We start from the raw sequence: 14,205 nt of genomic DNA, 5'->3' as shown, positions 1-14,205 counted from the left end.
AAAGTGTCTCCTTTTGTCTTACATTGTGCTCCATAATTTACATGAGTATTATCTGCATCCCGAGGAGGACAGATTTATATTTGATTGTCTTGTGCATAGGGTGGGTCAGCTTTAACTGTGCAACAGAAAGCCACAAACAGCGTTTTACCTGCACAATATTGCTCTTGAAGGCGGCATTAATTAATGTGGAAACACACTATAAATGCACACTTTTCGCATTTGCAAACATTTATACAGCACAGTAAAAATTCTGTGATAAGGCCAAACCTTTTTTCCCCCAGTCTGTTTTTTTTTTTTTTTTTTTGAGTGTGTTTTTAATGTATTTTTTTTTTTTAAAGATTAAAGTAAAATGTCTGAATTGTAAAAAATACACACCGGGCAAATCCTTACCTGGATAATAAATATCTACATCACAGTACAATAAAATTTCTTCTCTATAAAATTTAAATATGGATTATAGTCTATCACTATCAAAAGAAACACTATGCTAATATTTCCATATTATTAAAATAACAGGAAAAATTACGAGCTTATTTTAGAACCTGATGCCGTAGCCGTTGGAAAGGGCAAAGAGATTCAAATGTCGATCATCACTCTCCATTTGAAGAGGAACTGTGGCTTGGTTATTCACTTAAATTCAGTTCATGAAAAAGGTTTAGCCTTACAAATGCTGGCTACATTTCAAAAACCGTAAGACTGATTTCATAATTTATGACTCATGCAGCAAAAGGTCAATATGACACGAATAGGTTAGAGTTCCATAGAATAAAAAGGTATCACTGACAATGACATGCTTCAAGGGTGCTCAGCGGTTCCTCGGAGGCTGAGTCTGTGGGGGGCTTAGTGTCGAGGAGGGGCCAGGGCTTGTACCCCCTGTTCATGGAGGAGCAACAAGAACGGCGTTGCTGGCACAGAGCGAAGGCCTGGCAGTCCACCCCAGGCCTGCACTGCACACTGAAGAGCTGTCGCCCGGGGCACAGGTGAGGGGCTTCGCAGGGCTGAGGCATCAACAGGTCAAGCGCGTCATTGAGGACCGAGGCTCTAGAAAAAGCTCTGAGGCGGCACGTGGTGTTTTGAGCAGAATCGTAAAGAAGAAAACATCTTACTTTTTTCATTGTTTCTGGAAATACTGCACGTCTAAATTGAAGAGCAAAGTACACTTGAGGGTCACACACGCACGCGCACACTCACACGCACACACGCCCCACACCGCTCATCCCTAAAAGGGAAGTGATTTATAAATACAAATCCCAGCATAACGGGTGTGTTCTCCTCTACTGAGACGTCTCCCTGCCGAGGGGATGGGAGCACAGGTGTGAAGGGTGTCTCCATCAGGTCCACACTGGATTTGCAAGTCTGGACAATAGATGAAAAAATGTTTAGAAAAATCTAGAGCAAATCCCTCACAAATGAGTTTTATGAGATGGAGTCTTGAGATGCACTAAGTACCTCTGTCAGCTTGAGAAGGAAGGAGTTTAGTTTCAGAGTCATTATCTTTTGAGTCCTATGGCCTTTCCTTTCAACCTGAAGTGGGCTAAGGCTTGTCCTACTCCGCGTGAAGTATTCAGCCTTCAACGAGATTTCCAGACCAGCAGTTTGCCTATTGAAGGCAATCATTTAAGGTGCCAAGGATCAAACGTTCCTTTACTTGCAGCTGGCTGGATGGCTGTTTATATGCCATACTATTTGGCCAATTCTTGATCATGGTTAGTCCCCAAAGCATTCTGATTTAGCTTGAGATCAGGCTCTGAACTTATATTCAAATCTGGGTTTCTGATGTACTGAGGACCCTGTCAAACAAAATGAGGAAACTTTTCCCAGAAGGCCTGATGCTGCAGGACCTGCCTGCTTGCCTTCCTCTCATTCCCTTTGGAAAGAAAGCTTGCCCCAGACAGCAGAGCTTCTCAGGGTTACCCTGGAGCGCAGAGGTGGCTAAGTGTTTGTCTTCCAAAGAGCGGTTGGTTCCTCAAGGAGTCAAGAGAGGAAGCTGAAATATTAGCAGAGCAAGCACTTAAGGAGCCTGGTCAGAGGCTGCCTAGACAAAACCAAATCCCAAAACAATCTGTCTGTAGATAAAGCAGGTAATCTGCCAATGAATTTCGTGCTTATAATTGTAAGTCTTTTCACTTCCTTTCTCTGGGTAACAAGTTCCATAGCAATGTTCTTGTTTCCTTTTTCCCAGAAGCCAGTACAATTGCTTTCATGCATTGAATATTTAATTCCCCGCTCCCAGATGATTTCCAATCATACTTGGAATTTTCAGTGCTGTTCCTCTTCTTTTTCCAAGGCCTCTAAATGGTTGACTAGTATTGTGTCAAATTATTATTTCGAGTCAATACCAAATTTACGTTCCTTAACTGTTAAGTGGGCCATACTTCTTGTCTAATAAAGTTAGGAATTTAAGTGTTAAAAAAAATCAAAGGAACCAGATTTTTTTTCCCGTTGAAATTCAGACAATATTAAGGGCAGGAAGGGTTTTAGAGATCATGACTTATTCATCAGGTAAGAAAACCAAGACCTAGAATTACACATCTACCAGTTGATAGAGCATGAACTAGAACTCAGGCACCCAGACTTCTGGGCCAGTTATGCTCCACCAAACTTATAAAATGCATCTACTTGGTTTTCACAGTGACTTTCCTTCCTTTGTTTTTAGGTAAATCTCACTGATATGGCTTATTTTCCCCAGTATTTCCAGGATAAGGCAGTAAAAGGTAGGCAAAGGAATAGTTTATATCTACTATGCCAGTGGAGAATGAGATACATTCAATTGCATGGGTACATGCTGTGCCCATTTTCTGACACTGAAGAGATGAAGTGTCACCGTTTCTTTTCTGGGCACAAGCTATTCTAGCATGGGCCATTGGGGAGGCAGGTTGGGCAGCAAAGGTAAGTGTGCACGTGGTCTGCAGGTGTTTTCTATTGAGTATCTGTCAGGGTGTGCTATAAGAGGGACAGGAGGGTCAGTGGCAGGGCCAGTCTCTGTTTAGAGATAGTCAAGCTATTTAGTTCCTCAGAGTCAAAGGGGAAAAGGGGACTAGGAGACATTTGTCAATGAGGCAAGGAGCTTGAGGATCTAACCAGAAGGAAGCATCCTTCAGCCATCAGGACACAAAGGGGGGCCCTCAGAACACTGCATTGCCTTCAACTCAGAATGTAGCTGCACTAATCTCACCTCAGAATTTCTCCAGAAGAAGACCGAAATTTCACCGTATCTTTCCTTGATTAGAATATTTGATCCATAGAGAAATCTGTTGTCAGCTCAGCAAAGATACAACCTGGATAAAGAACTTCAGGAGCTTGGGAGGTGACAGATCAGAAAAGGGGTGCCACCCTGTAAATAGGTTTGATTTCTGTAAAACTGTTCGCTGAGCCTAAATGGGAAAGAAGCCTTCCTACTGTGAGGTAATACTGTGTGAATTTTTGGAAACCATGGAGTCGCTGACATTGGTGAAGATTTCTAATTTCTCTGGGCTCACTGAAAAAAATTATTTTCCTTGTTGGCCTCAACCAGTCAATACCTGCACATCCTTGAGTCACACCCTTGTATAACTTGAATTAAATCATAAGGTTATAAAAATGATATTGGAAGGGCAGCTGATTTTTTTAGGACACAAATATTCCTGTACATTCCAAGTTATGCTCCTAGGAGACCATAAAGAGTGCTGGAAACAGCATGCTCTTGAATAGATGAAAATTTGTTTGAGTCTTTCCCTAAAAGGCTGAAAGCCACATCTAACTAAAGGTGGTCTGTGCTCTGCTAACTTCAGCCCTGCGAACATCAGGATTGGGTGGAGGTGGTCGTATTATCTTGGTTTTAAGGCTTCTTTAGTGTCCTGCAGCGCCATTTTGCTGACTCAAGTCTTGGACCAGGGATGGGTGGGAGCTGGTGATGCTTGGTGCTGGTGAGTTAATGATTGTCCCCCACCCCACCTCCACAACCATAAAACTTTCAGAGCATTCACATCACAGGACCGGAGAACGAAATGCAATAGTTTCAAGTACCCGCATTCAAGGGGAAATTTCATCCATGTCTATGCCAAGGACTACTTCCCTTTTCCCTCCCAAATAATCCCTCCCAACACAAAGAAACAAAAAAGAGCTAGGCAATGGAATGAAATGACACCCAGTAGTACTGTAGGAATTATGAGAATGAATCCAGTCAGTCTAATCCTCAAACACTTCCAAGAACAAAGGGGGGAAGAGTTCCGTGGGGCATTCCACCTTCATGTGCAGGAAGCGGCTGGCATGGCAGGCTCCTATCATCCGCAGGTCTGTCACCTTCATCAGGAGTTTTGGCCAAAAGTGTGTCACGTGGTGTTTTCGGTAATTGATATAGTGTTCAAAGGCCAGCAGGAAACTATCTTGGTACTTTTCTATTCTCTCAACACAGGCAAGCCCCGGGCGATCTGTGGGGAAGAGAGAAGATGGACATTGATTCAGAGATGGAAGGGGGAAGGCTTGCTTTGTCCAATTCCAGGCCTTTAGTGGGGGGCGGGCAGATCTAGGGTCTTCCCTCTTAGCCATGAGCATGGATGCAGCATGAACTCTGGTGCTCCAGGGACCAGGTACCAGGGGAGTGGCATCATTTATATGAAGAGAGGCAGTACTTTGTTCAGATAAATATCTCTGTTTAGACAGATCACCTTGAGTGTGAAAGGTGATGCCTCCCTCCTAGGGTACAGAAGGAGAAGGCTGACATAGCTGAAATATTCTGCAAGATGAGGGGAACAATTTTGAATTTTCACTGGCTGCCTGGCAGAGAGGAGAGGATGAGCATGGACATGCATAGAAGGGGGAGATATATGAAGGGACTGGGGACATTGCAGCAGGCCTGAGGCCAAAGGAGGAATGCGGAATAGTAAGACATTTCCTTGAGGACCAAGAAACAGCATGTTTAATTTTGTGTTGTCTTCCAGGCTGCAATGAACCGGCCTTTCCCTTCCCTTCCCTTATGCCTTTAGTAAAATTGCTACCAGTAGCAGCCTTGTATTAGTCATGATTTTGGAATTGAAATGAAAAGAAAAGGGGAGGGGAGCTGTGCCAGAGTCACCCCATGCAGAGAAGAGAACAGCTACAGTGGGAGGTGGAGTGAGAAGACACCGGGACCCTGGAAAGCCCAGGAAATCTTCCCAAGTCCTGCGCAGACTACTGGGCTTCCCAAAGTATGTGGGAAAGGCTCAAGTCAGTTTCCAAAAGTGATAAACAATGGGATGACACAAGGAGGCTGGACAACTGGGGAATAGTTGGGCTGCAGACACTTGGGTGACAAAAATAATCTATAAACCTGGATGAATTCCTCAAATAGCTCCAGGAGGCCCAACATGCCCCTGCTAAGTTCTCTTCAGTTTGTTCTCTGTGGCTCTGATCAAATGAATTCACACTTCAAAGGTCCAATTATTGAGGTGTCTGTATCAGTAGGAATCTAAACAGGGTTCTGCTTCATTGGAAAGGAAGGATCAGGGCTAATGTCTCAATTCACCCTTCTAAGTCTAAACAAACTAACAAACCATATGGGCTTTTGGAATCCCCTATTTAGCACAAATGGCAATTGGTGTGTTTTTATCTTGTGTTTTCCTTCGTATTTGATGAAGCTGCTCTGCGGATTTGCTGGTTCTCCCTCTCTCCGTCTCCCTATCTTCTCTTTCTTTGAGTGTGCAAGAATTTTCTACAGGATACTTTAATTTTTGACCCAAATAGAAGATCAACATATTATTGCTTTGGATGTATTCTTTCAAAGGGAAAAATATAATGTGGGTTTTGTGGCATCAAAGAGATAAAGATGAGATGGTCACATAAATGACATAGCGAGTACGAATTGACATTTCAATGATGCTTGAATCACACTGAACAGGTTTGTGAAGAGAGAAACATTTTAAAGACTGAAGACCATTTTAACTCCTTAAGACAAAAGTTCTTAAATGTCTTTCAGATCATTTTCATTTTTTCTCTTTGCACTGTGGGACCAAGGAACTTAGAAGTAGTGGCTCTTGGAAAAGTCTTTGAAGAAAAAGTCTAAGATACTGTGTAACTGAAATGGCACACAAAACATGGGGCTTAGAACATCAGGCTGCAGAGGAATTGGAGACTTGGGGCCCTGATAGGCAGCTATCATTTGCCAAATGCACAATGTCTTGTAATATTTTTCTAGTCCTGGCAGTATTAATGAAGAGGTTCCACATCACTAGGGAGGGCGGATTGTGAAAAGTTAAGCTGTCCTGTAGCTGTCAGGCATTGTCAGCCTCACAACATGAGAGAACTGGGAAGAATCATTCAGTTTGGTGTTTGATAGTGTTTGGCATCACATTCACCTACTGCTCCTTTTAATTTGCTTAATAATCTGTTAAACTGACCCACTACAGAGGAAACATCTTATTATTCAGTAATAAAAATCCTTTTGACATAATTAAGAAGATAACCACAAAAGTGGATGCATGGCAAAAGCCTTTGTTACTTTGGAGCTGAAGGTTCTGGTTGAACATTGCTCCTGAGATCCACTCTCTCTTTGTTAAAAAGGAACATTAAGTGTCAAGAGAGGTGTTAAAGGCAGACTAGCACCACACCGAATCTCTCTCCTTGCCTTATTTGGAAGGAGATATAACCAGGAGGAAAACTGTCAAAGAAATAGCTTTCTCATGGTGTGATTCAACATTATTTAAAACTGTTTTGTACCTCTAAAATCTCAGCTAAAAAAATTACCACGAGTCCCTCCAGAAATATAATTCCCGTGTATGTAGCTTAATTTCTTCATTTTAAAGGTCACTGAAGCCCAGAGAAGCTAGGGGTCACCCAAAGTCACACAAGGAGTCCTTGGATAAGCTATAAATTTTATTTCTTTGAGAATAATTCTCCTGAACGACTGTGGGCCCCATTTCTTGCTGGCTGTCACTGGAGACCACCTTCAGCCCTAGAGGTCATCTATAGCTCCTGTCATGCAAACTTTCCCCATATGGCGGTTTACCTCATGAAGCTGGCACGGAGAGTCCCTAGAGCAAGTCTGCCAGCAAGAGGGAATCTTAGATTATGTAGTGTAATCACAAGGGGGTGACATCAAATTTGCCATATTCTCTTGGTTAGAAGCAAGGTACGGGTCCTGCACACACTGAAGGACAGGAGATTATCCAGGGTGTGAACACTAGGAGGTGGGGAGTGTGGGAGGCTGGTTTGGAGTCTGTGTGCCACAGTGTACACAGGAGTTCATGATGCTATTCTATCTACTTACCCTTGAAATTTTCCATAATAAAAAGAATTATTTCTTTTTAAAAAGTCTGCCATATCTAAATTTCCTATAGTAAGTACATTTCTAGACCAGCTTTAAAAAAAGAATTCTAGGCCAGGCATGGTAGCTCATGCCTATAATCCCAGCACTTTGGGAGGCTGAGGTGAGAAGATCACTTGAGCCCAGGAGTTCAAGACCAGCCTGGGCAACATAGTGAGACCTGTTTCTCTCTACAAAACAATAAAAAATTAGCCAGGGGTGGTGGTGTGTGCTTGGAGAGGCTGAGGCAGGAGAATCTCTTGAGCCCAGCAGGTCAAGCTTGCGATGAGCTATGTTTACACCACGGCACTCCAGCCTGGGCAACAGAGCAAGACCCTGTCTCAGGTTAAAAAAAAAAAAATCCTACTGAGTTAACCAGGAAGCAGCAACTCTACAAAGAATTCTTGATATACTTGTGACTGATATTTTACCCACATATTCAGCCATTTATCCAATAAGCATTTCTTGAATTCTGCTGAACACTGGCCTAGGTGCCAGATGTACAATTAGACACATCTATGTCCTCAAAAAAAAAAAAAAAAGTCCACAGGGACTTACGTGGACAAGTGAAGCAGGTGGTTACAATGCAGAGTGACAAGTGCCAAAGCACAGCTACGCTTGGGTGCCCTGAAAATGCAGAGGACTCTGAAACCACTTCTATTTAAAACTATCTTCCCTGAAAGGGTTTGATGTGTAGTGGCTTACAGACGGCTGCCCATTCTGTGCTATCCTCCCATCTACAGGGGCCTGTTGAGTCCTGGCTGGCACTCAGACTTGTTTGGGCCAGTCCAGTGTGGATGAAGTGATCCTGTGTGATTTGAGACTGGGCCTCATGGGATCTGCAACTTCGGTTTTCGTGTGCTTGGGACTCTTTCTCTTGGAAATCAGCAGCCAAGTAAGAAGTCTACCCTGCTGGAGGAAAGGCCGCATAGAGGGAGGCCTGAACCAGTGTTTAATGTCCCAGCTGAACTCCAGCCATCTTGGATGTTTAAGCCACTAAGTTTTGGGTCGGTGTGCTATTTAGCAACAGATAACTGAAACTTCAGTTGTAGCTAAGCCATGAACAAATTCTAGCTTGCGTCCATGGTTTCCACGCACACAACTTAACACACAATCGTGTGGTCACTCACATCCGTATCTGGCATACCCCAAACCAGAAGGAGGCATGTTTGGCCAAAGACTACGAAGAGGGCTGCACAGTATCCACCAAACGTGGATCACTTCGTAGAGTCTTTAAGATGGCTCCTTTGGCTTCTTTCTATCCTGGGACACTGCAAAAAGCATCAGACATCTGACACCCCCCTTTAAGTTCCCAGTCCACTGGCAAACCTGCAATTTCTTACTGAAGAAGAGTGAGCTATGTTTCTGAAGCTAAAGGGTGACTGAAAACTCAAGTGATTGGAATTAGCGCCAGACAAGCAAAAGCTCTTTGGATGCCCACTAACGAGTCTAGGCATACTCACCTGAAGACATCAGCAGGACGGCCTGAAGGAGGGCTACTTCAGTGTCATCCAGGTTGAAAGAAGACAGAGACATGCCCAGGTCAAAGATGGCGTCTGACACCACCCCAAGACCCCCATTTTTCAGCTGGCCCCGTGTCACTGCCATTTCCCCATTCAAGGTTAAAGTCTCACTTTCTGGGTCATAGCGCACAGCAGCACGAAGGGACATGATCTCCATGCAGCAGCCTTTGAGGAGGATGATCTGGTCTTCACATGGCAGCTGAAAAGAACCAGATTATGTCAGCAAAGAACAAATGGAAAAATGCCAGTCAGGAACAACATACAGTATCTCAAAAGCAATAGGAATAACCTTCTGTGATTAGCATTTGTCCTGCATTCTTTGAGCCCATGGTTTTCCCTTCCCTACTTGGCTGCAGACTTTCAACAACCATTTTTCATACTGAAAGTTGGCTGTAATCTTCACCAACTTTAACCTCAGGAGTTTGCATTGCTTTTATGACAGATACAGTTCTCCAACTGCTATTACAGTCGTGTGTGAAACTGTGCTAATAACCCCTCAGTTTGGGGGTTTGTATTATAACTTCAACTGATAACTGCTTGAGAGCAGGGTTTATGTTAAACTCTCCATTTTTGTTTGTTTGTTTTTTTGTCTTGTAGCTTGAATAGGTAACAGCTTACCCTACTGTTTAGCTGGCAACTGGGCTTCCTTTTAGTTTTTGAAGCACGTTTGGTCTTGGAGCCTCTTGGCACAAAACTAGAGGGTTGTTGGCAGAGATACATGTTGCCCATGAGGCCCAGAGATATAAGCTTCATCTAAAGTCACCCAGGGACTTAAAGGCAGAGGGGAGAGCAGAATTCAGACCTCCTGACTCCCAAGGTTGTGTTCTTCTCAGCACCTTAGACACAGGATTACTCAACACACTGGGTCTTTCTGCCAGTGTTGCAATCTCCTTTTAAGCTCATTTGGTTACCCTGTTAATTAAGATTTGTGAGAATGTGGCAACATTAATAATAAAAAATACTTTTGCTTATAGGCAAAATAAGAATTTTATTTTCTGGAAGGGGAGACTATTTAATTAAATGCCATTATCAAAGTAGTTTGGAAGGCTATTAGTAAATGGGTGTGTTTGATGAATTGGGCATCATGCCCAGATTTCCATGCATCACCTCATTTAATCTTCACAGCAGTACAATGAAGTAAATATTCTAATTCCATATTACTTACAGATGTGGAAATCCAGGGACTGAGAGGGTAACAAGCTGGGTGGGGGCGGGGGTGGTCAAATGAATGTTTCATGGGTGAGGCTAGGATTTGAAACTGGATCTGTCAGAATCCAATGCCAAGAGAAGAAGGAAACATAACTTTTTTTTTTTTTTTTTTTTTTTACCACTGATATGACTAAGTTTCCATAAACAACAAATATGTGAGTTACACCTAATATCTGTCTCTTCATTAGAGCAGTTACAAATTCCTTTTGGCAAACGCTCTTGGCAATACTCGGCCAGTCCAATTTAGGTTATTATATAAAAGTAATACAACTGAATTACATCTAAAATACTGGGCATTTTAGGTTTTTTACTAGCTCAGCCTAGTCACTTTACCATTTAATTTCAAACTGCTTGGCTTTTTCTTCAGAATAAAAGTCATTGCGTATTTGATTCTGGAGTCCATACATATGAATTCTCTCCTTCCACTTGTTTTTTAAAAAGCACTGTGATTTGCTTTTGTCTAGGTTCTGATTGTTAAACACAGATTGCTGGCCCCAACCCCTGAGTTTCTGCATTTCACCCAAGTTCTCAGGTAATGCTTATGTTGCTTGTTCACAGATCCCACTCTTGAGAACTACTAGCATAGAACAGCAACAAGAAGTTACTAATCAGATTAAACCATTTATTTTTAAAATGTGCCACAAAGTATGCAAACTGGGGCAGTCCCCACTTTTGAAACCAATTCTGATTATAGATGAAGTAGAAATTTTCTTTTCCAAATTTCTAGTTTAAATACCAACTGTTGAAGATTAGTTCAAATTTAAATAAAAGCTGAATAAGTATTTGCAAAGGATCACCAATGGTTTAAAACTGGGCCAGATGCCTTTTCCTTTAAGAGGGATTTGTAGGATCCTGGTGAGATTTGTTTCAACACGTGGGCAAATAATCTCTTAGACACCTGCCAAAATGCTTTCCTTGTGAGAACACTCAACAAGGGCCTGACAGGCAGAGATGCAGGGATACTCCCACAGGTTCTTCCTGCTTTCTTAGGAGAGCATCACTCAGCTTGACTGGCAAAGACGACAGGGCCCGGCACTCTAGGAGTGGTTTTGCATGTTGTTTTGGCAGCTCTGCCAGCGATGATTTTAGATCTTGTGAAGCCCCTGGTGTCGTGCCAGTCTTGTTTGGTGGGTTGGCATGGATCTTAGAAGAACAATTATCATGAATACAGTTTGAATAGCAGATGTGATAAACTGCCTCTGGCAAGAGACCCCTGGCTCTCAAGACCACCTGAGATCTCCAGCCCACTCCCTGGGTAGCTAACGAACCTATATAGTTAATTCACCTCTTTTGGGTTTCAAAGAGAATATAAGAGGCTAAAGGTCATCAAGAGGCCTCAAAGACAGAAAGTACATGCAAAGGTGCTTTGCTGTAAAGGTGCTCCCACCATCCCGCTGCCATCGTCTTTTGTAATTGGCAGACCACACGATATCAGGGTAGAAGGAGAGATGGAATCAAAAATGAAACAGGCTTGGACTTTTAGGGAAACTTGCATAGATAAGCTTGCCACAATCCATGCTTGAAAAGTTCCCTGTTGACCCCTCGCCCTTGCCGTGGATGAAAGTGCGCAGTGTGTTTGCTCCTGGTGGCGGAGATGGCTGCTGCTTCTGTTTCTTCCTTCAACTGAAATATCTCTTCGGTGGTTTACATGAGCTTTACATTGAAAAAAAAAACCATCTCGGGGGGGTCGGGGTGGCATTCAAAGGGCACCATATGACTGGCAGGCTGGCTGGAGTTGTAGGGGTGACAGACTCAGTAGAGTTCCTCCTCAGACCCAAGAACTGGGGGCAAAGGGACACAGCCAGAGAGAGGACCAAGGGAGGTCCAGGAAAACAAAACCATCCCCACAAACAAAAGAGAACGATGACAGCCAGAACTGGCAAGAGTGAGGTGAAACAAGCCCGTCGGTGCAGATATGAGGGTGCACATACTTCCTCAAGGGCAATTTGGCAACACATATCAAAAGCCTGTATATCTCGGTCCTTAAATTCTATGTCCAGGCTTTACCCTTCAGACACAGTCAGTGATGCGGGCAGGATATAGTTGCCAGAACATTCACAGGAGCATATTTTTATTAGTGAATAATTGGAAACAAACTATAGCTCCAGTAAAAACAGATAACATAATTTATGGTAGATGTATTCTTTGGAATACTATGTGGTCATTGAAAATCATTTTGTGAAAAAATATGTAAACGCTATGTCCTCCCATTGAAGGTAAAAAGTTGGTACAGTGACAGGTGCTGGTAACGATCTGTTTCTTTTGGTGCCGATCATGTGGGTGGGTTCAGTTTGTAAAAATTTATTGAGCTGCACTCTTAGGACATATACACATTCTTTAATACAAAGTTAAAAATAATCTCATACATAGTACATTGTGGTATGCATTATATTAAATATGTTTTATACTTCATGTATATGTATGTATGTGTATATGTGTGTGTGTACACACACAAATATTTGAAAAAAGACTAAAATAGGTGCCAAAATCCTGTGGTAGTGTTACCATAAATCAATACCTTTATTATGTTGTATAAATCTTCAATGAATATGTATAATTTCTGTAATATCCTCTAAAATGTTAATAGATGTCTACTTTTAAAAAAGGCATCAAAGGCATGGGAAGCTCCATGGCCAACACAGAGATATAAGTCAAAGTCCCTTCCTCAGTACCTACTGACTTCTTTAGGGGTGGGGTATGAGTCATTGCTACTGCAAGGCTGTGGGTACTAGCATATCGGGTACCCTGGTGCTATAGACTGAATGTCTGTATCCCTTCAAAATCCATATGTTGCAACCTAATCCCCAGTGTGATGGTATTGAAGGCAGGGCCTTTGGGAGGTGATGAGGTCATGAGAGTGGGGCCTTCATGAATGGGATTTGTGCCCTTGTAGAAGAGATCCCAAAGAGCTCCCTTGTCCTGTCCATCATGAGGGGGACACAATGAGAAGACAGCTGTCTATGAATCAGGAAGCAGGCAGGCCCTCACCAGACAATGAATCTGCTGGTACCTTGATCTTGAACATCCCAGCCTCCAGAACTGTAAGACATAAATTTCTATTGTTTTTAAGCCACTCAGTCTATGGTATTCTGTTGTAAGACACCTGGCCCCCACCACAGTGAAGCTGGGGCTAAGAGGGAGGCAAATGTGCTCTCTCAGCTAGGTCTAGGGGCAAGATATCTGTTTCCCGAAGCCCACTTTCCTGTCCTTCTGGGTATGGCTTCTGTGGAGGCTCAGAAATTGGCAATGAGAAGTGTCCCCATAATGTCTGAGGGCTCTGTGTCCCTCTGATTCCAGCTGGGCTCCCATTATTGCAAACTCAAAGACACCAGAGCTGGAAGCCAAGGCAGCAGGAGTCATTCCAGGTGAGGAAACTTTTAGCTTCTTTTTAGGTGAGACCAGGATCACTTATCACTCAGCCTGCTTACCTAAGAGGCTCACAGCTCTCCGTGACCCTCTCTATTTGGTGTCTTTCTGGGTCCCCTTGAAGGTATACAGAGCAATAGACAAGCACCTTCTGAAATTTTTTTTAAAGTTCTCCGGAAAACATACCCCATTTGATTAAAAAAGAGGAAGGTTAGAGGCAGGATGGAAATGTAACAGATAAAATAGAAGCAGTATTAGCAGCTAAACTATGGAATACTTATTATAACCCAGGCACTGTCTAATCACTTTACAAATACATTATCCCAATTAAAAAACCTTTCAACAGCTCTAAGAGGTAGACACTATTGTAATCCCCATTTTAAAGATAAGTGAAGTTTGAAGATATTGGATAACTTGTTTAGGATTCTTGCCCATGTAGCTGACTGTAGAGACTGTGGCATCTGCCACCACAGGGCAGGCCTGATAAAGTTCAAGTGATCCAAAGGGAAAGTCGAATAACTCTGGTGGGACAGCTCTACAGGGTGCCCTGAAGATGGGACAAGCAAGAGTGAGCTTATAGGAAAAGAGGAAAGATTTGAGGGGACATTAAGAGCCTGGTTCTGTGAGGGGCATTTAACTTATTCTTGAGGATTAAGAAATGACCACACAGTCATCTCACTGGGATATGCACTGGGAAGAATACAGACCTAGGTTCCAAGCATGATGTCACATTTGGATAACTTGATCTCTTTGATCTTGATTGTCCCCATCTGAAAATGGGGTTGATACAAGCAACGCTGTGAATCGCTTAGAAGGATTAGATTGAATGTGGGCAAACGCGAGTACCTG

General features: G+C 42.9%; 1 protein-coding gene across 8 annotated transcripts in view; it reads right to left on the bottom strand.

Annotated features, from left to right (window-relative positions):
• Positions 1–285: 285 nt before the first annotated feature.
• The window catches only part of THRB (thyroid hormone receptor beta), a 381,142-nt gene continuing 367,222 nt past the window's right edge, over positions 286–14,205 (bottom strand). For 7 of the 8 annotated variants that reach the window (XM_032162287.2, XM_032162284.2, XM_032162283.2 and 4 more), the window contains 2 exons: positions 8,722–8,980; positions 286–4,409 (listed from right to left, as the gene is read on the bottom strand). In XM_032162287.2, coding sequence (XP_032018178.1) covers positions 4,168–4,409; positions 8,722–8,980 — 501 coding nt within the window. In that variant the 3' untranslated portion in view covers positions 286–4,167. The remainder of the gene's footprint in view (positions 4,410–8,721; positions 8,981–14,205) is intronic. The other variant, XM_058442394.1, reaches the window with a different exon arrangement.

The sequence above is a fragment of the Hylobates moloch genome, unplaced genomic scaffold (assembly GCF_009828535.3).
Source record: "Hylobates moloch isolate HMO894 unplaced genomic scaffold, HMol_V3 SCAFFOLD_8, whole genome shotgun sequence".
Classification (NCBI taxonomy): domain Eukaryota; kingdom Metazoa; phylum Chordata; class Mammalia; order Primates; family Hylobatidae; genus Hylobates; species Hylobates moloch.
The sequence above is the reverse complement of the archived record's forward strand: the minus strand, read 5'-3'. Positions and strand labels throughout refer to the sequence as shown.